The 25,994-nt window shown below is 33.8% G+C and overlaps 3 protein-coding genes across 4 annotated transcripts; all 3 read right to left on the bottom strand.

Annotated features, from left to right (window-relative positions):
• Positions 1-574: 574 nt before the first annotated feature.
• LOC11413612 (putative pentatricopeptide repeat-containing protein At1g56570) lies at positions 575-3,725 on the bottom strand. 2 transcript variants are annotated; one of them, XR_003012148.2, is made up of 3 exons: positions 2,886-3,725; positions 1,252-2,755; positions 575-1,021 (listed from the first exon to the last, which is right to left on the bottom strand). XR_003012148.2 is itself a non-coding variant. In XM_003591175.4 (2 exons), exons 1-2 carry the CDS (start codon positions 3,492-3,494, stop codon positions 1,544-1,546), a joined length of 1,821 nt encoding a protein of 606 aa, XP_003591223.1. In that variant the 5' UTR covers positions 3,495-3,725; the 3' UTR covers positions 1,163-1,543. The 2 variants fall into 2 exon arrangements, 1 of the variants encoding a protein (XP_003591223.1); XM_003591175.4 differs by lacking the exon at positions 575-1,021 and having other exon boundaries at positions 1,163-2,755.
• Positions 3,726-15,995: 12,270 nt separating this feature from the next.
• On the bottom strand, positions 15,996-20,523 carry LOC11410060 (alkaline/neutral invertase A, mitochondrial). Its single transcript, XM_003591178.4, has 6 exons — positions 19,793-20,523; positions 19,005-19,164; positions 18,653-18,864; positions 17,532-18,025; positions 17,343-17,391; positions 15,996-16,694 (listed from the first exon to the last, which is right to left on the bottom strand). The coding sequence occupies exons 1-6, from the start codon at positions 20,333-20,335 to the stop codon at positions 16,368-16,370; spliced, it is 1,785 nt and encodes a 594-aa protein (XP_003591226.1). The 5' UTR covers positions 20,336-20,523; the 3' UTR covers positions 15,996-16,367.
• Positions 20,524-22,773: 2,250 nt separating this feature from the next.
• Positions 22,774-25,724, bottom strand: LOC11415679 (Golgi apparatus membrane protein-like protein ECHIDNA). Its single transcript, XM_003591179.4, has 6 exons — positions 25,518-25,724; positions 25,342-25,398; positions 25,056-25,259; positions 24,564-24,623; positions 24,095-24,221; positions 22,774-23,166 (listed from the first exon to the last, which is right to left on the bottom strand). Exons 1-6 carry the CDS (start codon positions 25,530-25,532, stop codon positions 23,078-23,080), a joined length of 552 nt encoding a protein of 183 aa, XP_003591227.1. The 5' UTR covers positions 25,533-25,724; the 3' UTR covers positions 22,774-23,077.
• Between the last annotated feature and the right edge of the window lie 270 nt (positions 25,725-25,994).

A 25,994-nucleotide genomic window follows, 5' to 3' on the forward strand; every position in this document is an offset into this window, starting at 1 on the left:
ATTTTATAAATATAAAGTCTACAACTTCTAAAAAAAAAATATAAAGTCTGCAAACCAAGACTTTTTAAAGTATAACTTGTGGTGAGAATTTATAAACAAGGATGGGAAGGTTAAAAAAGTGAAGATGATGGGAAGGTTAAAAAAGTGAAGATGTAGGCCAAGACAGTGGAGATGTTTTATACGGGTAGCATTCGGGAGACATTGCGATGTCAATTGTCATGTGATATTGGCCAACCATAATATCATAAGTGTAAAAAAACAAAAAATTCATGTGAGAATTGGATATTAATGTGATCCTATTATATTGATGTGATCCTTAATTTAAGCATTTGTGTCATATACACTATTGTTGCTTCTTTAATGGAGATTATATAGTTAATATGAGGTGAAACCTCATATTATAAGCAATAGATTGATCTTTAAGTCACACGATAATATATCAACTATCATCATAATCCTTGAGTTAGGTATAAAACCACACAAATAGAAAGTTCTCTTTTAAAAGTTTTAACGTTGATATATGTACAAAGACTTGTGTTGTCTTATTTAAGCGCGCTTAACACGCATCCCTCACAAACATGATTTTTTATTTTGTATAAAGAACGAATAAATTCATTTCCTCCTCATTCCAACTTATCCACAAATTCTTTATTGTTTTCTATCACTGAATTAATCATGTTCACAAAAACAGAGTAGACTTCAAACAAATTTTTCAGAGACTAAACTATACTAGGTGAGCCTAAACCTAGGCATGAAGGCTAGTCACTCATCCAATTAATTGTTAGCAAATGCATATTGTTGAAGTGCTAGAGAATGGTGTTAAAGCAGTGACATAAAACACATAGCAGAGAACATATAGAACAAGACACTCTAAAAACGATGGTGGTCGAGGCAGTGTTAGAAATGAGTTGTGGCGCCATCAACAGGACATTTGTGAATCGATACACCATTGTTTTGGTTGTGTACCTTTAATGAAACCAGAGTGAATCTCCTTGCCTTGCTCATGTTGTAGGCCCTTGAACTTTGTTTGTTTGAAGAGAAAGAGTCATAAATAAATAAATAAATGAGAAATAAAGAGGGGGAGAAAGAGACAGGTTAAATAAATAATGAATTTTTGTATTATTTTGTACAAGAAAAATAAAAGTAAAAAAATGACAAAATATTTTATATTCTCTTCATTTATTAAAAATACAATTATACATAAATATATCAAAAACTTTTTACCAAGCATGACATTACGAGACAACTTACTTGCTCCATCTCGCCTCACCCTGCCAGCAAACTGTTGAAAAAGGGGCGAGACAGGGTGGGTTGAACATCTCATCCCGTCCAGCCACAGGTTGGTGTGTTGAATTTGTATTGATGGAACAATCCTCCCTGTGCCATCTTTCAAGTCATATGTATATATGAGTGCATGTATTGGTATGTGAATAGAGGCTTTTAAAGGTTCACAAGGTCATGTTATATATGAATGCTTGTATTGGTTTATGAATCTGCAACAAGCATTTATAAATCAAGTACATATCCTGCATCTTTCATATATTCAAGTCTCATCTTCCAAGTCATGTGCAGAGCAATCTAAATCAAGTACATATCCTGCATCTTTCATATGTCTAATCAACAATTCTAGAACTTCACACACCTCCTTATTTGAAGAATCAAATATATCTCCAACAATAAAACTGCAAACCTGATTTTTCAATTCAATCCAGCTCCTCCCCACCTCTTTCTTACTTTTAGTACTTCTCATCAGTTTCCTCAAGCTGGCAAAATCAGCCCAGTTACCTTCAGCAGCAGAAAAATTTGATAAGAGCACGTAAGTTCCCGCCTTATTTGGCTTCATTTCCAAAACCTTCAAAGCTGCTAATTTCTGTATACTTGGTTGTTTATATTTTTTACAAGCTCCGAGAAGGGCTACCCATATAGACTCATCAGGCTTAAATGGCATATTCTCTATTAGTTCATAAGCTTCTTTTACCCTTCCTGCACGACTGAGTAAATCCACCACACATGCATATATATCTCGATCCGGTGCAACATTATAATAACTGGTCATTAACCTAAAATATCTCAGACCTTCGTCCACTAGTCCGGCGTGACTGCAAGCACTGAGAACTGCCATAAACACTATCTTATCAGGTTTAATACCTGATCCAACCATCTCATTGAACAAATCAACAGCCTCTTTTCCATGTCCATGAGCACCGTACCCAATCATCATGGAAGTCCATGAGACCAAATTTGTGTGCCGCATTCCGCTAAATATTTTATGTGAATCAGCTACATTTCCACACTTCGCATACATATCTATAAGGGCATTGGATAATTCCAAGTTGTTATCCAGGCCTCTATGAATGATTCCACCATGAAGCTGTTGCCCACAATACAGAATTGCTAAGTTTGCACATGCAGCTATAACACTAGTAAATGTGAAGCAATTCGGACTAAAACCTTCTGACACCATTTGTGAAAATATGCAGAGAGACTCATAAGAATCCAGTGTTTCAAATCCAGCTATCAAAGTATTCCATGTAATCGTATCTTTCTGAGTCATTTCACCGAATAATTGTTTTGCCTCAGATGCGCAACGACACCTGCAATACATGTCCAGTATGGCGTTCATCACAGGAAGATTGGACTCAAATCCATGATTAATTACTGCAGCATGTACCTGCTTACCCAAGTTACTTGACCCAATTGAGGCACAAGCACTAACAGCAATTGAGAAGCTGAAGGGACTCAACTCTCCTTCCTCCTGTTCTCCATCAAAAAAGAAAACTATGTTAAACATATTTCATCTCGTGCTCGTATCAATGATTTTTTTTTTCATTCTTTCATCAATGACTCAAACAATAAAGTATTTACAATTTAAAACAGAATCTTACCATAAACATTTGGCGAAAAACACGAAGACCACCAAACGCATCACGTCGATGAGTATACCCAGTAATCAAAGTAGTCCAAGAAACAGCATTTTTAGTTCCAATATCCTCAAAAACCAATCTTGCATTATCCATACTATCACAACAAGTAGCATACATATCCATAAGTGCATTATCAACATATATTGATGAACCTTGCGTACCAATCTTAATCGCCAACCCATGAACCAATTTCCCACACAAAAGAGCTTTCAAACTTTTACAAGCCTTCAAAACCGCAGAAACAGTGAAAGCATTCGGCTTCACCCCATCTCTAAGCATATTAGTAAACACATTCCAAGCACGGCTGTGATGATTGCAGGAGGTGTAGCCGGTGATCATGGACGTCCAGGCAATAACGTCTCTGTGAGGCATTTCGTCGAACAGTGTGTGCGCTTCTTCGAACGAGCCTTTGTCAAAATAGGACTTTATGAGATCCGTTGTTAAACCCGTTAAGTCTTTGGGATTAAAGGGTGTGTCATTTTGGATGCAGCGAAGAGAGTTTTGGACTGAAAATGGAATGGGTCGGAAATTCGTTGAGGATAGTAACTTTCTGCTACATGCCATTGGCATTAACCTTGTTAACAAATGCTCAGAGCAATATTCACCAAACAAAAATGCTCCGAGCAATAACTATGATTCCCTCGTGTCCTTAATCCTATACGATAATTTTTAGAGAAAGTTTTTGTTGGAAAATTCATATTTCCATCATCTCATTTTAATCGTTTGTTAGTTGTGCCTGGTTTCAAATAGGTCATACCATGCCGGACTTTGATAGACTTGAGGCTGACTCTAGCATAGGAAAACATTTGCAAGTATGAGTCTCGCCTAATGGCTTTTCGTAAACCTAATTTTTTGATCCGAGCTATTTAAAAGTCGACTTGATTTGAAAGCTTATTTACAAGCTTACTTCATATTATTTTTTATTTTATTTTTTTGAAAGATTCATATTAAATTTATTAAATAGTCTATTTTATCTACTTTTAAATAATTTAAATCGGCCTTAAAAATATTTTACGGTAAGGTTAGTCTATCATCATAAGACATTAAAAGCCTATTTCATTATAAAACTTAAAGCCTATTTAAAAAGTTCATTATTTGAGTTGTTCTTACTTTTTATAATATAAATTATATTTTCATATAAATAAAAAATAAGTTTTAATAATATGCATAAACAAGTCGGTCTATTAGGTTTTGTAGTCTTTTATTGATAGCATAAGTCTGACCTATTTACTTAAATAGGTTTTTTCAAAAGCTTAAACCTAACATTTTTAACAAACAGGTCAGGTCATGCCTAAACAAGTCAGGTCGTAGGCTATGATAGACCGACATGGCAAAAGTTATTATGCATAAGACATTTCCTTATGCACCCTGCATAAACACTTCACAACCATCAGATCTAGTGTACACGTGTAATAATTATAGACTTCTCAAACTACACCAAATCAAGGAATAAAGGAAAGAGGTATAAGTGCAATGCTCTTATAAGGAAGCATGAGCTTTATCTTCTCCGACCAAACCTCTACTCCGGCGCGGCGGTGACCGGCCCAAACAGGCGGCACCACCGTGTCGGAATTTTTAAAATCCAAACATAGATCTAGACATCCTTTTTCACGTACAGTTCAAAAATCCACTTAGTTTTCCAAAAAAAAACACACAAGTCCAGATCTACAAATCAAAATACGAAATAAATGAAAACAAAACTACATCTTCTTCGTTTCACGAATCCGATTCGGTCCGTTCCTTTCTTTGCTTCAGACTATGCTTCTTTCCTTTTGCTTCGATTCAGATTTGGGGATTTGTGAACGATTTGTGCATGTACTTGCTTCTTCTTCTCTCTTTCTTTTAGATCTGTGTTGCTTGCTGTTCCGAAACAGATGTGAAAAATGGAAGTTGATGACTTAATTGATTTGCACTTTGATTGTTGTTATTAGGTGTTGAGTTCGGAAGCCAAAAAATTGATAGAAGAGAAGAATTTGAAATTTGTAGTGTGTTGTGATTCTGATGATTGTTTGCTGGAAAAGTGTTTGATGGATTTGTAGTGAAAGCTTAAAAAATGAATTGCTGGAAAATATTGTTGATGTTGTTCTTGATGAACTTCAAGAATTTTTTTATAATTTTTTATGTTTGATCTAAAAATAATGTTTGATAATTTTTTGCCAATTGTCAGTGTTTTGGAGCACAACTCACAGAAACCATTGAAGGTGAGAAAAACATAAGAAGGGGGGGTTGAATTGTGTTATCTTTTTCTTTTTCTTCTAACTGAAACAAGCAATTTAGAAGCAGATAGAGTTCTACTTCTGAATAGATGTTCAGAACTAGATGCAGCGGATAAGAACAGAGAGAAAGAGAGAAGCAAGACACAGACAATTTATACAGGTTCCTTCCACAAACCGGAAGTCAGCCCTGTCCCCCTTGCACTTCCAAGAGGAGTTCACTATGTAATATCTGATTACAACTGCTCAATACTATACTTAGTATGAGACTTCAAATTGCTCAAGCACAACTGCAAGAGACTTTCTATGCTCCTGAACAAGATCAAGAGACTTCTATTGCTCAAGCACAACTGCAAGAGACTTCCTAAATTCAAACAGAATTACAATGAAAAATGTTTGAGATTGAACACTTGATATACAATCAGTGGTGTTCACAATACAAATCAGATAAAGACTCTAAAGATTCTAGAATTCCTAAGATGTAAGCTTTGTTAAGAAATTCTAAGTGAACTTTTGGAGTGAAGAGCAATTTCAACAGAGTTTATGCTTAGCTGATGCGTATATTGTTCTTAAGATACTCTGTGTCTTCAGTCCCTTATATAGAGGTCTGTGAGAGACGTTGAATTGTCAGCACATCCAAAATAGAGTCGTTTGAAGCTTTGATAATTCACCATTGATCCTTTGCCTGATATGGTTATTTTCCTATGAAGGATCAATTTCAAATGCGTTCCCAAAGTGTATAAACATTGTTTGCAGGTGATGACAGTCCGTCATATCACATTTTTAGAGTCTTTTTAATTAAGTTTTAATTCTATTTTTATTAGTTTAGTACTTAATTTAGAGTCTTTTTAAATAAATTGTCATGTTTGAATCAAGTATTGAAATGATTAAAATTGGTGTTTATTATCATGATTATTGGTAACATGATCAAAGAAGAGTAAATCAGGAGGTGTCAAAAAAAGAAATGCTTTAAGAATTCATTAACAGACTTATTTTGATCTAAGAGAAAGAAAGAAAAAACGTGACATGCAACATCAATTAAGAAGGCAGCTAGGTCACAAGGATTATAAGAAGAGGACTCACGGACAGAATTAAGAATTGACGTTGGGGAAAGTGAGCCGTACCAGGAGATCACAATTTTGGCCACATGGTTTTGGGAAGATAGAGCCGCACAGTAGGAATCAAGCCAGGAAGCACATGATAATTGGAGGACAACAACAGCACCGTGAGATATAAACTGTGGAGCAAAGCCGGCAACGACAGAACTCTATCGGTTTATTTTCTTTATTATGTTGTTTATTCGTTTGATCATGTCTAGCTAATTTCCTTGTTGATTAAGCCATGATAAACCTATTGTAATATATGAATCAGTAGTTGATACTCTCTTTATTATTAATGTTATTCAGTCTTTATTCAGAATTACTTGTGTTCATTGCTTTTCAGATAATTGCTTTGTATGACTATTAACCCTAGCTTCGTGCAATTACATGAATTGATATTAGGAATTGAATGACTATTAACCCTAACTTTTAATCCTGAAATAGTAATCCTGTTTGATTCAACATAGGAACCTAGAGATAGGAAATTGAGGATCATGACTCATGAATTAACGTTCTTTTATCGCTTCCGCGGTTATTCAATCGGTTTAAGAGATTACAAGGTTATAACCTAGGAAAGGGTTTTGAGTCAAGAGATTGATCAAATCTACTTAGTTAATTTGTCGTAAAGACTAAATAATAATTAGTAAATAAGGGAGGTAACTACTCATATAGAACAATAGGGGATTCATCGGCTTAATCATTCTTCTCAAATCATCTTTCAAATAACTTTTACTTACTTCTGTTACACTCAAATCATCTGCCTAGGGCAATCAAAATAACTTTTACATATCCTAAAATAATAACGTGTTTGCTATAATTGGAATTAATACAGTGGAACGATATTTATTACTACTTCGATAGTTATTGGTACACTTGTCAAATATCTATCAGCAGGCATAGCTGTTTTTCTTGTCTTGTAGCAGAGACAAAAACAGAGTAGTGGAAGTAGTGGTTGTACACTTCGTATAAACGTACTATGTCAACGCTCTTTGAAGAATTAGCATCCAATGCATTTCAAACTAGCTGTTGCCACACTCTTCCAGTCTTCTGTAATTTCTAGGCGAGTTAGAGTCCTTGAAACAGCTTTTGAAACTTTGAGTTCAATTTCCTGATGAACTGCAGCTTCTGGTGATATATAGCTTCTGATGAACTTTGCTTCTAATGACGTCATCACTTCAGAAGCACTTTGTCTTCAGGAGCACTTCAAACTTCAGACGCAGTTTTCTTCAGATGCTTTAAGCTTCTCTTTTTGTTGATACTCTTGCTCTTTATTTGTTCTTTCAGGATCACTTTAAGATGTCAAATTTTGTCTATAGTCCTGTACAATTGAACAAATATTAGCGTATCCAATTTACAATTTTTTAATACTTTGTTATCTTCAAAACTCTTAAGGGTTAATATTGCTAAACACATTTTGTTCCAACAACCATTTCCACGACAAAATGGTTTTGGAGTACAACTCACAGAAACCATTTCTTTACTCCTCCTCCAATTGTGTCAGTCCAAACTGAATGATGGCAATGACTCTAGGTCCTTAGTTTTTTTCACCTGCTGGAAATCATTAAGTACATCTAATGGTTTTGGAGTACAACTCACAGAAACCATTTCCACAGCAAAATGGTTTTGACATAATTTTATACAAAACATACTATAATAAGGACATTTGTGACTGTCATTGAACCAAACCAACACTCTGAAATCATCATTAAACTAAAATGATGATTTCCGCGGTTTTAGTGTTGTTTCGTTTGGTTTCGCTTGGGAGGGTAAGGAAGCAATTATGTTGGGCTATCAGTTAATGAGCTGGGATGTATGCACGGTGCATAAAGATTCCTTATGCATGATAACCGCACCCGACCGACATGGCCTATTCTCAACCCTAACCGTAGTCGGTGGAGTATTTAAGTGAAGTGAAATTCAATAAATGAAGTTATATTAGTGGAAAAAATGTTACATTAATATTTTAAACTGACAATTAATTTGAGACAGAAAAAAAATGTTAAAGTAACAATTAAAATGAGAAGGATTAAATAAATTCAGCCATTTGCAAAAAAAAAAAAAAATCTTAAAATAACTGACTTATTTCACTTTTTAATAAAATATTAATTACTTTTTTCTAATTATAAGCTAAAAAAAGAGTGAAAATCACTAAGGTTAGTTAAGTAAAAAACCACTCGGTGTCAATGAAGAGAAAGATTAAAATACTAAAGAAAAGGAAAGGGGTTAGTTAACAAATTATATCACTAAAAACAAATTAGATTAAAATTGAACTTTGAAACATTAAAAGACAAGTTGTGATACAAAAGTAGAAGGAATTTGGGGAAGGTCATAGAGCGGACGGCAAAGGGCGCAGCGTTGAAGACGGAGGGCAGAGGTGTGGTTGCGGAACCTCGGGCAACGAAGGGTTGTAAGATGAAGAAGTAATATTTTCTTTTTGTTTTTTAATAAATCCTTTTTAATTGATGTGTAATAAATAAACGTGAACCATCGATTTATTAAGTTGCCACGTGCTTCTATCAAAGGAAATTGAGATTGTCATTTTCTCCCTAAATGGAGAGGATATGCACCCTTTTAAATTGACAGTTTAACATGTCCTGATCATTCGTAATTTTGTTTTGTGTGATTGCACGATTCCGATATGTGGCGATCTACCTTATACCTATACCTAATATATTATACCTAATATACTGACTGTCGGTTAATACTCAATCCACGACCGTTTTCAAACTAAAGAATACAACACAGGTCGTAAATTTGATCTTTCGCATCGTTTGTCTCCATACTATTCATAAATTTGTATTTTAACCGTTTGTAAATTTACATTACTAATTTTTTTTCCCTATTTTAAGAAATATATATTTCTATACCTTTTATACATGTATATAATGATTTTGGGTGGCTTTTTCATGGAAATTTTACCCTATACTCATGCATCTATACTTTCACACTTACAAATTAACCAAAATCCCAATTTTACCCTTTTTTATTGATCTTTTTAACATTTTTTCCACCCTCAATTTTAATATTTTCGTCCAGCATGTACATGTTTCCTCAAAAAACAATTTTATGTAGTTCTCCAGATAGCACTGTTCATACAACAACCCATGTGAATAAACTATTAAATTTGTTGAAAAGGTTTTAAAAAAATTGTTCTTTTGCTGGGATATTTCTCGTTGCTCATCATCATATAGTCATTGTTCCTACAACAACTAATGCGAATAACCTATTAAATTAAATCAAACTAGTATGCGGACCCGTGCGGTCTGATAGGCTTTATGATTCTATTTTGCTTGTGTATGATAGCTAAATTGAGGGTGAACATAAAGTAAGCAATTTAAAAGAGTGGTGATACATACACACCCTTATGTGGCAAACCACCTTCTACACCCCTGTGTGGCATAGGGCAATTTTTTCCATTTGTAAAAAATAAGGGATAATTTTGTCCAAAACAAATCCTATCTCTCTTCCTTCACCCTCACTTTTCCTGTCCTCTTTCTCTTCTCACAGACCCTCCACCATCTCCACAACCTCCACCAGCCCTTTTCTGTTTCCGGTGACGGCGGCGGCGACAATCACCACCACCACCATCGCCGCTTCAGATCTGACACTACCATCATTCTTGCAATTGTGTCCCATCGTCCTCCCATCAGAACCCAGAAAACACATCATTTAAAATCAGTCAAACAAAACATAGATCTGAAAGAAACAAAATCATCAACAAGGTTTCAATTTTCAGATGTATTGCTCCAATCTTAGCAAAAAAGAAGAAGAGAGTTTGTTTGGATTTTGTTATCCCACTTTGTTTGGATTTTCTTCTTCCCATATGGGTTATGTGAAGATAAAACTTAAATGAATGAGGAAAATGAAAATGCATGAAGTGAAATGAAGAAAGAACCGGTTGATGATGAAGAGGGAGAGATAAAGTGTAGAGAAAGAAAAATATGCAGAAAGAGAGAGAGGTGCGCGGTTTGACTTGAGAGAGAGAATGGTTTGGTTAGAAATTTTTTAAATTGAAATGCTACATAAGCTGCCACATGGGGGTGTATAATAAGGTGTGGGTAAAAGTGTGTCTTCGAAACATTGCTCATTCAAATTAGAACTCTTCATGACTACTGAATTAGGTAGGAAATACCGATGCTCTAATTTCTTAAGCAAATTAAAATGATTTGCTGCTTACTTCTGATGTTTTGGATGCTGCTGGTCTGTCAAATAGAATCAAACATGAGATTTTAAGAGGAGCATACTTCAAAGTCTCAAGTCTATGCGATAGGTCAACCCAAATAGATTATTTGTTAAACATTCATTTTTTTTTTTTGTTGAAGGAATTTGTTAAACATTCATATATGTCAGAGAAAAATTAAAAGAAAAAGATGTTTTTCTAGTATATATATTTTTTTAAGACCATTTACAATGGTGTGTTTAATGTGCCATTCAACAGGCATTTTCATTGCAATGGTGTGTTTAATGGTAGTTGAATGGTGTGTTGGATGAGAGAGAGGTTGAACCAATTCAACACAATTGAATGCAGACCGGATTGCCACGTGGCGCGCTGCCATTCGCTGAAAACGGGCGCGTGAGCAACACGCGCCGACAGGGCGCGTGAGCGTGCAGAGAGAGAAAATGATTTTTGGATAGATAAGGACACGTGACACGTTTTAATTGGTTGTCCGGATTCTTATCATTTTCATAATTTAACCTCAATTATTTCGTTGTAAATTAATTTTTTTTTAAAAAAAAATTATACCAAAATTCATGATTTTTTTTCTCTATAAATAGAGACTTGGTTCATTTGATTTGGACATAGAAAAAAAACCAAGTTTTTCACTATCTTCTTCTTATTATTATCTTTCTATTAGCAAACTAAGTGAAGTTTTAATCTTATTTTTAGTGAAATGGATCCCAATAATAACCATTTCAACAACCAAAATTATTCTAATTACCCATTTATTATTGTGTGTTGTGTGCTTGTTGTTGTCTTGCATTTTAAGTTATTTGTGTGTTGCGTGCTTAGTTTGTTGTATTGCATTTTAAGTTAAGAAAATATAAATAAATTATTTAAATAAATTTTGTTTTTACAAAAAAAAAAAAAAAAATTAAGTGTATCTTTATTTTAATTTAATTATAATCGATAATTTTAATTTTATGTAATTATAAAAACAAAAATATAAAATTAAATAAAGAATAAGAAATAAAAGGTGGTGGGGTAGGGTGTTGAATGAAAAAATCATTGGAGAGGTAAAAATTGAATGGGTGTTGAATTAAGAGAGAGAAAATGATGTGGAGTGTTGGGAATTAAAAAAGTAGGTGTTAAATGGTATTATTATGTTGAACCATTGTACATGGTCTAAGAGATGACTTCTAGTACTTTCTTAAACATTCATATATTTGTTAAATAAAGGATAATATTAAAAAGTAAAGGCTTAAATATTGCATTCGTCCCTGCAAATATGCTTCGTTTTGATTTTAGTCCCTGTAAAAAAAAAATGTTTTTTGTCCCTGCAAAATATTTTGCAGGGACCAAAACTACAAAATGAGTTCAATCAGCGTGCGCCACGTAGGCATTTTGGTGACTTGTCATGACTTAAATGGGCCCAGGGGTATTTTTAAAAGACAGATTTTTTTGCACGGACTGATTTTTGAATTTTTATTTTACAAGGACCAAAACTTAAACGAGCCATATTTGCAGAAACGAATGCAATATTTAAGCCAAAAGTAAAACATAAATATATAAATTAAAAAGATCAAATGAATATATATGTCTATATGTACATAATTGCACTTACATTAACTAAGTATTCGCAGAGTATAAAGAGTATTATTATATATTATATAAAAAAACTAACAAGTATTTATTCCAAGTTCACAAATCTTCATTAAACATTTAAACTAGTGGCAGCAACTACTTGTTAATATGTAGGGAATAATAAACAACTAAGCCAAAAAAACGGAAAGAAACATTGATAAACATAAATTTTGCTATTGCTGACTTGACAAATGAAACTACTCAAAATCTCCATTCTTCTTATCTGCCACAATAGCATAGTAAAATAAAATCAAAATATACTAAATTATAAATCATTTAAAGGTGCTTGGATCAGTTTGCTACAAACATGTCCCAAATCAATTTAGAAGTTAGATGACAGAGGAAAACAAATGATATTGGTTGGCTATCATACAAGAGGAGGTTACAAACTATATGATCCAACCAACAAACAAGTAGTGATCAACAAAGATGTGATGGTTGATGAAATTAAAGAATGGAACTGGAACACTAAAGAGAAGAAGAATTCAACAAAAATATTGTTGGATTATGAGACTACGGATAGAGAGAAGGCACAAATCGAACGAACCATGACAATGATCGAAACAATCGGCCAAGAAGAAACTAGCAAGCCAAAACATCTCAAAGGCATGAAAAACACGAGGTGGATTGCTGCTATGAAGGAAAAGCTGAATGATCAATTGAGAAAAATCAAACATGAGAGTCCATTGATTTACCAACTAAAAAGAAAACAATAAGTGTTAAGTAAGGTGCATAAAGTGGAGCAGAATCCAAGTAGAGAAGTGAAAGTCCATACTTGTGGCTAGAAGATTTTTGTAAAAAGTTGGAATAGGTTTTGATGAAGTTTTTGCAAGAATCGAAACTATAAGGATGGCAATTGCTATTACAAGTTTGAAACAGTGGCACGTATATCAAATTGAAGTGAAATCAACATTCTTGAATGGAACTATTGATCGACTCGATCAATTGAGGCCTAAAGCAAACTTGAGAATGAGGTCTTTCAAAAATTAATATTTTTTTCCAAGGAAAAACTAATATCTTTTTATAAAATATCAACCTTATTAAATTTTATTTTTCAACCTTTTTGAGATACATAACCGTTTATTAAATTATCATAATCCCATTTAACATTTATTTTTCAATAGATGATAAAGCTAACCAACTTAATCTTTGTTGAGACATTGTCGATCTTAAATTAAATTTTATAATTTTAATTTTAAAAAACTATGTTTCACATAAGCAACATTTACAAGAATTGTTAACATTATTTATATGCAATATAAGCATTTGGAGAAGAATCGATCATTTTTACCCTTGTCAAGTTGAAATGGGCAATTGTAACCCAACTCTAACTCAAGTTGTAACAAGCTTAAGTTTGATAAATGAACAAAGAAAAGAAAATGTGGACTTCACTCAATTCCGAATGTTGATAGGATGCTTGAGGTACTTGTGCAATACAAGACCTGATTTGGCATTAAGTATTGGTCTATTGAGCCAGTTTATGCAAAATCTTGGAGTGTCTCACATGATAGCTGTAAAACGAATGTTAATATACATAAAAGGAAAAGTGGAGCATGCAATTTTGTTTTCAAACAATGATGAGAGTAATGAAGTGAGTGTGCTTAGTTGTACTAATTTTGAGTGTGTGTTTGTTACCACGTTTAATTTGCCTCCCACCGTGCTTTTATCTAACTCATAATTTCAAGTTTCACAATTATCACGATAACAGGACATTGGGACGCAAGAAAAGTGTCTCAAACGTGTAACCAAACAATGCATGAATAGTGCGGTGATAAGGAAGGTGTGCGTGCATTCAATTCAAAACAAATTTCTTCATTTTAATTTTCTCTAAGATTTTCCCTATCTTTATATTCTAAATTGATCCCATTGAGTGAGTGTGAGATCAATACAATTACTAAATGAATAGTGGGTTCTAACAAACTCTTGGTTTTGCATTGTAGATTTTTTTTATCCCCTCTTGTGAATAAGATTACTAGTTTGGAACTCGTGCTGATGCACACACAAAGTTATTTGTTATCGATTGTTATAATATATCAATTATATCATTAAAAAATAATGTCTGAAATAAATGAGTAATGATACATAGACATCTTTAGGTGGCAATACACTCTTTGACACCCACACAAAAATCTGACACGTGGTCACGTGAATTCCGCACAAGCACACTTTCCCTTTTCTCTCCTCTTCTCTCTTCCTAATGCATGGGGTGTACAAGGGTGTATGGGAATAAAGGGTGTCTATGTATCATTACTTGAAATAAATATATAAACAAACATAGTTGTTTGAAGGTGTTAGAGTTGAAGCTTAGGCTTTGTTTGGGAGTTTGGAGGGGAAGGAAAGGAAAGGCTTTGAGGGGTGCAAAATATGAGGAAAAATAGAGAAATCTTTCAAAAAAATTAAAAGAGTAGTTTTTTAGAGAATGATAAATTAATGCATATGATTACTTTATTTTTAATTTTAAAAATATTATAACAACATAAATTAAATTTGAAGAATTCTTATTAACCCTCCAAAACTCCCAAAAACCCTCCTCCAATACAATTTTTTAGTTCCTCCAAATGAGGAGGGTTTTGTATTATAAAGAAAAGTTAACACCCCAAAGCCCTCCTCTCCCATTTTCCTCTATTTCTTCCACTTACTTATTCATTTTTTCCCAAGCCTTCTCCTCCATTCCCCTCCAAACTCGCAAACAAAGCCTTAAGGTTTTTCCGGGGGTATTGATTGGGTGCTTATGGAAAAACACATGTCCTTCAATCAATGTCATATCATCTTCACAATATTGCAATCATATGCATATTAACCAACACACCCCTAATGCTGGGTTTTTGTCTGTTGTCTATGCAAGTCCTCATACATATCTATCAGCGTGAAGCAGCTTGGGAAGAGACAGGGTTGTCTAGTACTACCATTTTTGGACCCTGGTGTGTTGCGGGAGACTTTCAACAAAATTTATTTGATCATGAGAAACGAGAAGGTGGACCTGTTAATTCCAATGGTAAGGCAACTTTCTCAACTTGTATTGATTCATGTCAGCTTATTGATCTTGGTTTCCAAGGTCAACCGCATCGTGTTCCCTTGAAAGAACGATTAGATAGAGTTTTGAGCAATACAGTTTGGCAAACTCTTTTCCCTAAACCCAATATTATCCATCTTCCAATCAATTCCTTTGACCATTCGGGACTTTGGTTACAACTAGGGAGTAAAAGTAATATTTCTAGAAGAAATTATTTCAAATTTCTTTGTTCTTGGTTGGAGCATCCAGAGTTTTAAAACTAAATGATTCATTCTTGGAGCAACTCAGACAACTGCAAAGGTGAAGTTTATAAACTTACCCATTTGAAGAGTTGGAACCAATATATTTTTGGAAATACTTATAAGAGGAAGCACGGAATTATTAAAATATTATAAGGCATCAATAATAAAATATTATAGATTACTCATCCTAAAGTACCAACTTTTGAATGATCATAACACTATTATTAACCAAGAGGAAGGGCATTGGTGCCAACAGATGAAGTCCAAGTGGTGCATCTCAGTGATAAAAATACCAGATTTTTTTCTTTCCAGCAAGGCACCTTATCGCGTTGCCACCACAATCAGACTCCCACCTCTCCACTCTCTCCCTCGTTGGATTTCCATCTTCTTCTTTTTTTGATAAAAGTTGGATTCCATATTCTTCTAATATAAATATTTCAAAACGCAAATAATAAGATATGTGAAGATGAAATCACTATGATTATTAGTATATTCTTCTAATATAATAATCTGGTTTTTACTTATCAAGTTTATCAGAACTGTGAAGCATGTTTTATCTGCAAAAATACTTTCTGTAAGGCGACCTTGACCATATGACTAATAATGTCAGTGAAAATAAAGTCAGAGAGAAGGCGAATAACGAAGCAAAGTAATTTAGGAGCGTGACAAAGAAACAAGTTTATGATAAAACGCTACAAAGGAGCAATTGCATAATGAGAAAAATCAATATGAACATCATTAGTATTAGTATACAAAGATGTAAGTGGAAATCCAAAGTAGTGAACATTGGTAATTTACCTATGAGTAAGTGAAAATCTTAAGCAATGAACTATGCTAAGGTATTCAGTAATTTTAGGAGGTTCTAAGTTTCAACCTCTAATTGAAATTATTTTTAAGAAAAAGAATTACCCTCTCAATACATTGGTTAAGCCATCTTAACCAATATAAACTATAATTACAACATGGAACATAATGTTATTTTCCAATTTAACTTCTATTCTGTTGTACAAAACAAAAGCCATACCCTGAACTTGTGAACTGAAATTCTGCTTCCAAATAATGCACACTTGCATCATACAAGAATTTGAGACTTGGCAGCACCACGGGAGCATTTTTTCCTTCCCCTCTTGCTAAGTCCACAAACACATATATCAAGAAGATCATAATCTTCCTCAGAAAATAACATGGACGCCATTTTTGGATTTTTTAAAAGCAACTTGGATGTAAGGAACCCAGCTATGGTCCATGTTTGATACAGCCTGGATTGTTTTCCGATAAATTTTCCAGAACGAGTATCATAATATTCAGGCCAAGAATCAACTGGCAGCCTTTTCTCGGCTAAATCAACTGCTTTCTGGGCTAGTTCAATTCTCCCCATTTTGATGCATGCCAGTGTGAACTGAAGATGATGTATAAAAAAATACATTAGAAATTAAAGTAATATTACTTCATGACTTGATAGTTGATATGCAAGGTCTCACCAATAAATTCGTGATCTCTCCATTAATTATGAGCCTTCGACCATATTACTACCTCTGTTCCTTTTTATTTCTTTTTTTTTTTATCAAACTTTTGTTCCTTCATGTAAGTCCCTTTAACGCTTTTCACATATCTTAAAAAAAGTTTGCAGTGTAATTAATGTGTACATTTTATGCATGAATATTTTCTAAATTGCCTTTTGTGTATAGATGTATTGAATTCTGACTTTTCATCTCCCAACACAAATTACTACTATAGATTTTCACTTACTCATAGATATATTACCTATGAGTAAGTGGAGGGTAATCGTATGCTAAGGATTAATAAGGGGTATATTTGGAAAATTAAATAAATGTACCTAGTAATTTGAAATAGGGCTTATAAGGGACAATTTTCCAAATGGAGCTTATATATTTAGGGACAAAGATAGCATAATATGATTCAATCAAATCCAACAATCAGAGCCTTGAGATCTAAGGGTACAATAGTATTTAGACAAGGCAAAGTGCATAACCAACAATATCCGAACTTTCCTTAATAAATCAATTGCCATCATAAAAAAATTTACCTGCCACAGAAGGGTTGGCCACGATCCGCCATTGTGATATGACCAAGGGCTGGAAAGGTTAAGCAAGTTGTTTCAGTTAATACACCCTATAAACAATTCTGACTATAAAGACAATAATATGATATAAATTCATGAAACGTACTCAAAGATATGCCAACAAACAGGAAATGTTACACCCAGAGAACTTACGTATTCTTTGGGTCGCTGCCAGTAATTATCCGCCACTCTTCATTATCCAAGGCAGGATAACATATCTTAAGAGGCATATGCCCCACAAGTTCGTCCCATTTTGCTTCTATCAGATTCAAAATAGCCTCGTTCTGTCTTGGAGTGCTCAGAGATGAAATAATGGACCAAAGATTTCCAAGTGTGAAAAACCGGAAATCCATGTGAGCTGGTTGTAGATTTCCAATTAGATATCCACCTTTTTCAGGAATCCAATCCATTACCCAGAAAGGAATTTGTTCAGGATAGATGTTGAATTTGTTGATGGCATCCATGGAGTACTCTTCTGTGTTGTATCTATATATTTCATTAATCTTTTTCATATCCACCCAATAATATTGTCTAATGTGGAACGATAGTGCACTCAGTCTGTTGTTAATGGCTCTAACAAGATCATTGGTTCCATCAGTTACAACAAGCATTTCACGCGAGCATCGAAGAGCTGAGTAAAATAATGCCTGTCAAGTGAAAGTTACCACATGTAAGGAAAACCAGCATGAAAGATAACGAGTGAAACAATTGTTATTGGGTGGATAAACTGACGAGCTGGGGTAGAATAAACCAAAGACTTATTTGATTACAATTTTTTAGAACTATTCTTTAAAAACAAAAATAAACAGAAAACTTTGTTAGAGAAGGTGTTTTGTGTTTGCTTGTCCACAAAACTTGTTCATGTTTTCTATTTTGAGAAATAAAAAAAGAATAACCTAGCTATATTTTTGTTCTCATTTTTGTCTTAATCTATTGTTGTTTGACACTGTCCACTGTATCTGTTTGCTCATGAGTGTCCTCTACCACTATTGTCACCATCAGGCACCAGCCACTAAAGTGTAGCACTCTCCACTTTCAAAATATGTTCACAAACCCAATCACCGAGTTTTTGTTTTCTAATGTACAAAACTATAACATAAAAGTAGGAGCATGTACCTATAAACTAGGGCAATTGTTATCATTATACCAATTAAAATAAAGCATCCTTCAATTACAAATAGAACAGATCACAGAAACAGAATTATTTCCAAATGCATAAAAGTACTTAATACAGAACACAGAAGAATGAGAAAACATAGGGTAGTTAAGCTCACTTGGATTTCAAGGGGATGACCATGAATGCCCATACGCCTGTCTATCATACAAGACCCATCAGTGACTAGCAGAGATGGAAACATATCAAAACCATCTGTTAGACACAATTTAAGAATCATTTTCAAGCCTGTTTGAACATCAACCCTTTCTTGCAAACTGTAGTCACCGGTGATCTTCCCATAAGCCCGTAATAGGATGATCCACCACAATCCTATCAAAGAAACAAAAGGCAAAACTCATTTTGTTAAGTTACTCATTTTTTAGAATGCTCTTGGTTTATAACTTACAAACAGTTACAACAGCATTATTTTTAACTATAGACATGTTATAAACAACGCCTGAAAAACAAACCTGAATCTACAGGTGCAACTCGACCAATAGCTGATTCCCCAAAATCAGGATCTAAAACTTCTTCACGTGTATCTCCGTCAAGAGCTACGGTTCTAACTTTGAAACTAGCAGGCATCAAACCCTGTCCTGGACTGTAGCAGTCCACAGTTTTCTCCCAACTCTTTCACAATTAAATAAGGGAAAAAGGTGAGAATATAAAATATCAATATACAACAAAGCTTTGAGCAATTGTAACTTTTCTAAGCATAACAACTCCTTTTGGATGAATTATCACTCAATCATCATAGTACATACACTTTCTTCTAGCATTTAGCCATCGGATTTGCCATCTATCCCCAGTATCCCCACCTAACTTAACTATTGCTTAAAAAGCTGGGATTAATAAATAACGGTGAAGAACATAAATCGAAGAAAAAGTTTAAGGACCATACACTGACACTGTAAAAAATATTTACACAAGCATTCAATTCAATTAAAGACCAGCCAACCATTTTAAACATAGATTCTATTTGCATAAACAACTTAATTAAACAGATATAGCATAAGCTTTTATCATATGAGTGTGTTTATATACATAAAATAAATTCAAACCGCTTTCATATAAGCTACAAGTTGTTTTTACAAGTTATCGTGGAGAGTTTAAAATAATAAGCTAAAAATAGCATACAGACATGTCATAAGTTGTTTGGTCACAAATGCTTATTTTAGTATATAAACTCAAACCGACCCTTATAAAGCAATGATTGAATTGAAGGATTAGGTAACTTTGAAGGGGCTATATAAATTACCTGCAATTGCAAGGTATGAAGAAGAAAGTACTTAACAATCTCAGTATCCCCTTTAAGCAAAAAAGCAAGAGCCGACGGAACAAAATCCCGAATAAACACTTGATCATAATTCAACGGCAACTTATCACCAGGATCATTAGCAGCCACTGTCCCCACAGGATTCCCGCAATAAGTCACAACAGCATCCTTCAACAATTTCCAAGCTTGTTTCTCCACATGAGATTCTTCTTCTTCTTTTACAACAACACTTTCCACCACTAATGGTTTCACATTCACACCACCTTGAATGTAAATCCTCTCAAAATTATTCTCATTCACACGCGTTTCAACAGAAGTTGAGAAACATTGAACATTGAATCCCTGAAACCCTAGTATTCGAAAAGGGTTGTGATTGTTGGTGTGGTTAAGATTGAGACGAGGTTGAAGAAAATCATTAGCATGGGGAAGTAACGGGGGCCGAAAAATCGATGAATTTGAAGAACTAGTGAGGATTCTACGCGCGGAATTTATAGCGCGGTTGCGAATTAGGATTATTGTGTTCATCACGGAAGAATGGGGTATTGTAATTGTAGCGTAGCAGAAATTGTTGAAATGTGTATGAAGGTGTAATTCGAGGTTTTGTATGAAGAAGGAGTCAGAAGTTGTTTGAAGGAGTGGAAAAATCTAAATATCTAACTTATTATTCTTTTCATAAAATTTGGACAATGGTTTCATTCTTTACCTCTAATTTTGGAAATAGAAGAAAGAGAAGTGGACAAATGGTTATGTGAATTGGACAAATAATAATCATATCTTCCATTTTTTAATAAATTAAATTATATTCTTAAGTTTTTTAAATTTTGCTTTAAAAAGTGTTTTGTCAAAATTTAATTTTTTTTTGTTTTTAATCTCAATATTTATTTATATTATTTACGAATAATAAAAGTTAACTCCCTATGACTAAATTTTAAATAAATTAAAACCCAAAGACAAGAGCACATACAAACATGTGAAACACACGTGAAAAATTAGATTAAAAGATTAGAAGTTCCCTTATTATATAGCTTGCTACTGCCACAAACAACTGTATGTTTTGGGTTCACTGCTAGTGTTCGACCAAGTGGCAATGGCAAATGCCCAAAACACACAATAATAATACATACTCAATACTTTGTTTTGAAATTAAACTGTAAATTAAATGTAAAGATAAGGTGGTTAGAATCAAATGGTAATTTACGAGTATAGAAGTTCTAATTTCATAACTAGGTGAAGATCATGGATTTTTTTTATTTATATAACAGTACATTTTAGGTAAATTGAAATGTCACAGAATCAACCCAACTTAGAGCAAATATACTATATGACGTTGGACAAAAGAATGAGTTTAGAAGCCTCCAATTCTTTCACTTGGCAAGCAAGAAACAGCGCAAGGCGTTGCTTGACGGACGGGGTGAAAAGAATGATTCTGAATTCTGAATATGTCACCCATTAATCACTATGAGAAGAAGCTCGTTTGATTCTTACAAAAGGAGCATCTCTTCGTGTTTAGGTGTGTCTCTAATTTCCGGCTTATACTATCAAATAAACCTGTTTATAAATTATAACTGCATCCATTTTTCGACAAAACTACATAATCTTCATTGGTTGAGTGCTCTGTCAGTCCAACTCTGTTGTTGTCTAAGGAAAAATAAATGATGTAGCTAAAGAAAGGGATGACATTTGTGGTTCATCACGTTCGAATTTCCAATCAATGTTAAAGGGTTTGCTGACAATTTTTGGGCGGAAAAAAGTTCTTGTGGGATATCAGGTTCCGTAGTTAGGGGGAAACTACTGTCTGTTTGTCTATCATCACATCCACCAGCTACAAAACAAAATAAACTGATCACTCATCTAACCAACAAAGTGTAACTTGGAAATGCAAGTTAACACAGAGGGGAAATTTTGTTGAATGCAAGCAATCCACTAAAAGAAGTTTTGACAAATATAAATTTTAATTAAGTTTCAAAAGGAGTTTAGCTATTGGAGTGTTGATCGATTAAACCTGGTTGGTAACTTAGTATTGATCAATTAAACCTGGTTGGTAACTTAATAATCTTGAGAATAAATTAAACCTAAGATACTTGTGGCATTGATTGAAGATGTCAATACCTAAAATATACAGCTAACCTGAAGCATGTTTCCTTTAGCAGCCAGTTTCATAACAAAACATTTTTGTGAATGAATAAAAGACATACGGCATAAAATACACTACACATTTAGTAAAACAAAAATCTGGTAACTAGCGATTCCAAGTAATTGAGATGAATACAATGACAAGTTATGACGTCTTCGTTCAAGCTCCACACGATAACAATACCCCACTCAACTACTAGTACTGTTAAAACATGCTGTTGCTGCTGAATAGTAGTAGTTGTGGTAGTATATAACTAAATTCATATACTAATTCCTTCACCAAAAAAAAAAATTCATATACTAATTCAAATAAACTCTTCAAAATAATTTCATAAAATATTTTCCAAGAATAAATATAGCAGTTTCTTGTTGAATGGAGACTAACTAAGTTCGTTTTCTTTTGTCGGTATAAATGTTTTGACTTCTAAATGAATGTATGTGCTTCACCTAGATTTCTATAATCAGTACAAACATTTTTCATAAAGAAATCGATGCTACTTTATGAAGGGATTACGAGTTTTTGGAAAGTCAAAAAGTTTGCAACAGATGAACTTATCATGCACCAATATGACAGGAAGGTCAACAGACCCGACCAATGAAGATATACTGGAAAATATTTCATCCATGATTTGGCAATATTTCCCTCTATTTTAAACTAACTTCTTCTAATTACCAGATCTGGTTAAACCTTTCTGCTTCTGATATAAACCTTTCCACTTACCAGATCTGGTTATAAACCTTTCCACTACGCATACTTCGTTCAGTCATTTAATCATACCCACGAGGATAGAACATCATCAATTTCATCGACCACCAATTTTGCATGAAAATAAGCAGGCAACCAACTCGTGGAACATAGATCTTTGACAAATTATGCAAAATAATACAAGGAAAACACAATGTACACCTGAAAATAAACAATTATTTAACTACGTAATCTGAATATCAGTCTCATTCAAGCCATTTCTCATAAAAGGTACAAAATTTTGCATTTTCTGTATCAGTAACTATGCAAGTTTGATAGATAGTCAGGATCCAGTCTGATGTCGGCCAAAATAATCATCATGTACAAACCTCCACCGCATCTCAATATTTCTAATAATGCAGTAATGCATGGTTCAACTTGCATTATAATCAGACAACACTAAATGCTGACTGTAAGGTAGATGAAAACCGAGAGGCAATTGTCTGAGAGGCAAATTGTTGAATCTGCTTCTTAGCATCTGAAAGAAAACCAGCAATTTGTTAAATTAATTACAAGTTACTAAATTGAACAGCATGCAAAGATGAAACAATAAACCAATGTGAGGGGACAGAAATCCTTCATATTGGGAGGGAAGGAGAGACAGGGAGCTTGAGCAGAATCACTAATTTGAAAATGTGATGTGAAACTAGGCTTAGAGAAACTCCTACGGCATGAATGTTTTCATACATATTGATGTCATTTGAATGAAACACAAATGAAAACAAGAGGACCCAAAGTTCCCAATCCCATTAACAGGGTACTATAAATTGAATGCCTACTTAAGCCTTTCAAGAGATAATCGCCCAACTAAAACAATGGCCGTAACAATAACATCTGTCAATTTCCTGGGAATATAAAATGAATGCCTACTAATGCCTTTCAAGAGATAATCACCAAACTAAATGGTTGTGGTTCCCGCCACAGATACAAGAATGCAGCTAACAAAGCATCAATAGCATAGAACTGTATAAAGACATACAATGTATATGCATTCAAAGCATCTTTAAACCAAATATATCAAGCCCATCCTTAGGAAATTACAAATCAGTGATCAAATTAATCATGTTAAGGTATAATTGGAAAGTACAATCATAAATTTCCATTTGGTACATGAATTTAGTAGTCAGGTATCCCTATATGTCAGCAACTTCACAAGAAGTGGGCAGAATGCACCAAACTATAGTTAAAATTTTCAATATTTCAAAATGAAAAAAAGAAACAGGTGAAACAAGATAAGATTTCAAGACTTTGAGATGACATGTTATGTTGCACGTCATAAATCAAAATAAATTTTGCACTGAAAAGTTAAATATCTTAATATTCAAGACAATTCCATCAACCTAAACCAATTCTGCAATATAAAAGAAGAAAAACATTTTAAGAACATTATCAATAAATTTGCACACCTTTTTTGCATTTGGTAAAACCAACGATATTGGCAATGCTGAGGGTCAAACAAACTCCTACAACAAGGAGATAATCAGCCTGAAGCCTTATGAGGGAGAATATTGCCAACATAATCCACAGTACTGCCTGTAGAACCATACAAATAAAAAATCATTTATTGTGCCAATTACCAGATAGCACAATTTTGCTCTTTTTATGGCAGGATGTGAGCAATCAAAATTACAAGAAGATAAAACCCCGCCGTGATAATTGACAGAGCTATTCTACATCCAGATACAAAGCATAAAGAAAATTTATCACTTTGGTTGGTACACAACAATACATACACTTCCTGAATAAGTCTTGTCGGGTTATAACATCATATTAATTGAACTCCCGAAACAACCACATTTTAACTATAACACCATAAGCACCTAAGCAAAACTGAACTATCACTGCATGCTGTAAGTAATCTATATAATCTCTTACCGCAAGGTAAAGGGTCCACCAGAAAAGCCATGAATCTTTCTTGTTCATCCTAGCCAATGACTGCAGTGAAAGGAAAAAAAAAAAAACATACACAAGATTCAGGCATGTATGAACAACTTGAAACCCATTCTCATGCTAATCAGGTTCAGCAGAGTCGAAAAGTGACGGAGATATAACGAGCCGGTTTGGATTAGCTTATTCCAACTTGTCTACTACAAAAGCACTTGTGATACTGCTTGGGAGTGTTTACGGAAAGAGTTTATGACATGTCCATTAGTTGTTTTCAGCTAACTATCATAAACTCTCCACCATGGCTTATGCAAAAAAGGTTTGACAATGTTTTTTCTGTTGTTATAAAAATAGCCTATACGTAAGCACTTATATGATAAGCTCATATTCAATAAGCGTTTAATTAAGTAGTATATCCAAACAGGCCCTATTTCAAAAAACATATTACACCCCTGAAACTTAATCAAAACAAAGAACACTTACATCTTGATCAAGGCATTCAAATTTCCAAACACTCTCACCAAGATCATCAATTTCATTCCACCATCTCATCCCAACTAAAATTCTTCCACTGACATTCTTAACCACCCAAAAATCAAGAGCAGCAAGAAGAACAGTCACCACAAAAATGATAACAAAGTTATCAACAAAGAGCGCCGATAGAATGTAAAATGCCAACGCCGCAGCCTGTCAAATACAAAACACAACAAATTTTACATCACAAAACAAAAAATTATGAAAAGAATGAGCATAATTGATTAAACAAAACCTTGAAGAGAACGTGAAAGAAACAAGTCCTTGGGTTGGAGTAGTTTTCAACTATAGACTGCACACAAAGAAAAATCACACAAATCTTAATTAATTATACTAATCAAAGAAATTGTTAGAGAAAATGAAATCATTGAAACCGGATCTGAGAATGGTTGAAGAAAACGTTGAATTTACCTGATTAGGATCCATGTGTGAGCTTCGGAGAGAGAAGAAACGAAGCTTGTGAGGAATCAAGGACAATGGAGCATGCCAGATCTCACACCTTGCCGAGATTTTTCGATCCAAAAGTTTGTTAGATTAGCGAGGAAGATTGGTTACTTTCTATGTTGCTTGAATAGACTAAAGGGTCCTTTTTTTCATTTTTTTAATTGTTAGAAGAAATGTGTAGCAATACCCTTGACCTTAGCTCAATAACTAAGGATGTTTGCATATTAAATTTAGTGGCTGGTCCCCATTTCTTTAGAATTAAACTGTGTGAGCTTTAGACATTAGGTTTTTTAGCAAAAAAAAAAACTGGAATAAGCTAGGTTTTACAAGAGTTAAATATTTTTTGATCAAAAGTTTTCAAGGTTTAGAATGTATAGACTTATATTTAGTTTTGAGCTTTACATTTTTGAAAGTTTAGTATAGTCGGTTAGCCTACTTAAAAAT

This window comes from Medicago truncatula, chromosome 1, assembly GCF_003473485.1.
Source record: "Medicago truncatula cultivar Jemalong A17 chromosome 1, MtrunA17r5.0-ANR, whole genome shotgun sequence".
In the NCBI taxonomy this organism is placed as follows: domain Eukaryota; kingdom Viridiplantae; phylum Streptophyta; class Magnoliopsida; order Fabales; family Fabaceae; genus Medicago; species Medicago truncatula.

Coding starts and splice junctions, on each gene's coding strand:
- LOC11415679 (XM_003591179.4), bottom strand. Junction 24,222..24,563: donor GGTGGACCCTTTACCTTGCG/GTAAGAGATTAT, acceptor ATGGTTCTACAG/GCAGTACTGTGGATTATGTT. Junction 23,167..24,094: donor TTTTACCAAATGCAAAAAAG/GTGTGCAAATTT, acceptor GTTTTCTTTCAG/ATGCTAAGAAGCAGATTCAA.
- LOC11410060 (XM_003591178.4), bottom strand. CDS start 20,335: ATGAACACAATAATCCTAATTCGCAACCGCGCTATAAATTCCGCGCGT. Junction 19,165..19,792: donor TTCATACCTTGCAATTGCAG/GTAATTTATATA, acceptor TAATTGTGAAAG/AGTTGGGAGAAAACTGTGGA. Junction 18,865..19,004: donor AGTTGCACCTGTAGATTCAG/GTTTGTTTTTCA, acceptor TTTCTTTGATAG/GATTGTGGTGGATCATCCTA.
- LOC11413612 (XM_003591175.4), bottom strand. CDS start 3,494: ATGCCAATGGCATGTAGCAGAAAGTTACTATCCTCAACGAATTTCCGA. Junction 2,756..2,885: donor TTTTTCGCCAAATGTTTATG/GTAAGATTCTGT, acceptor GATGGAGAACAG/GAGGAAGGAGAGTTGAGTCC.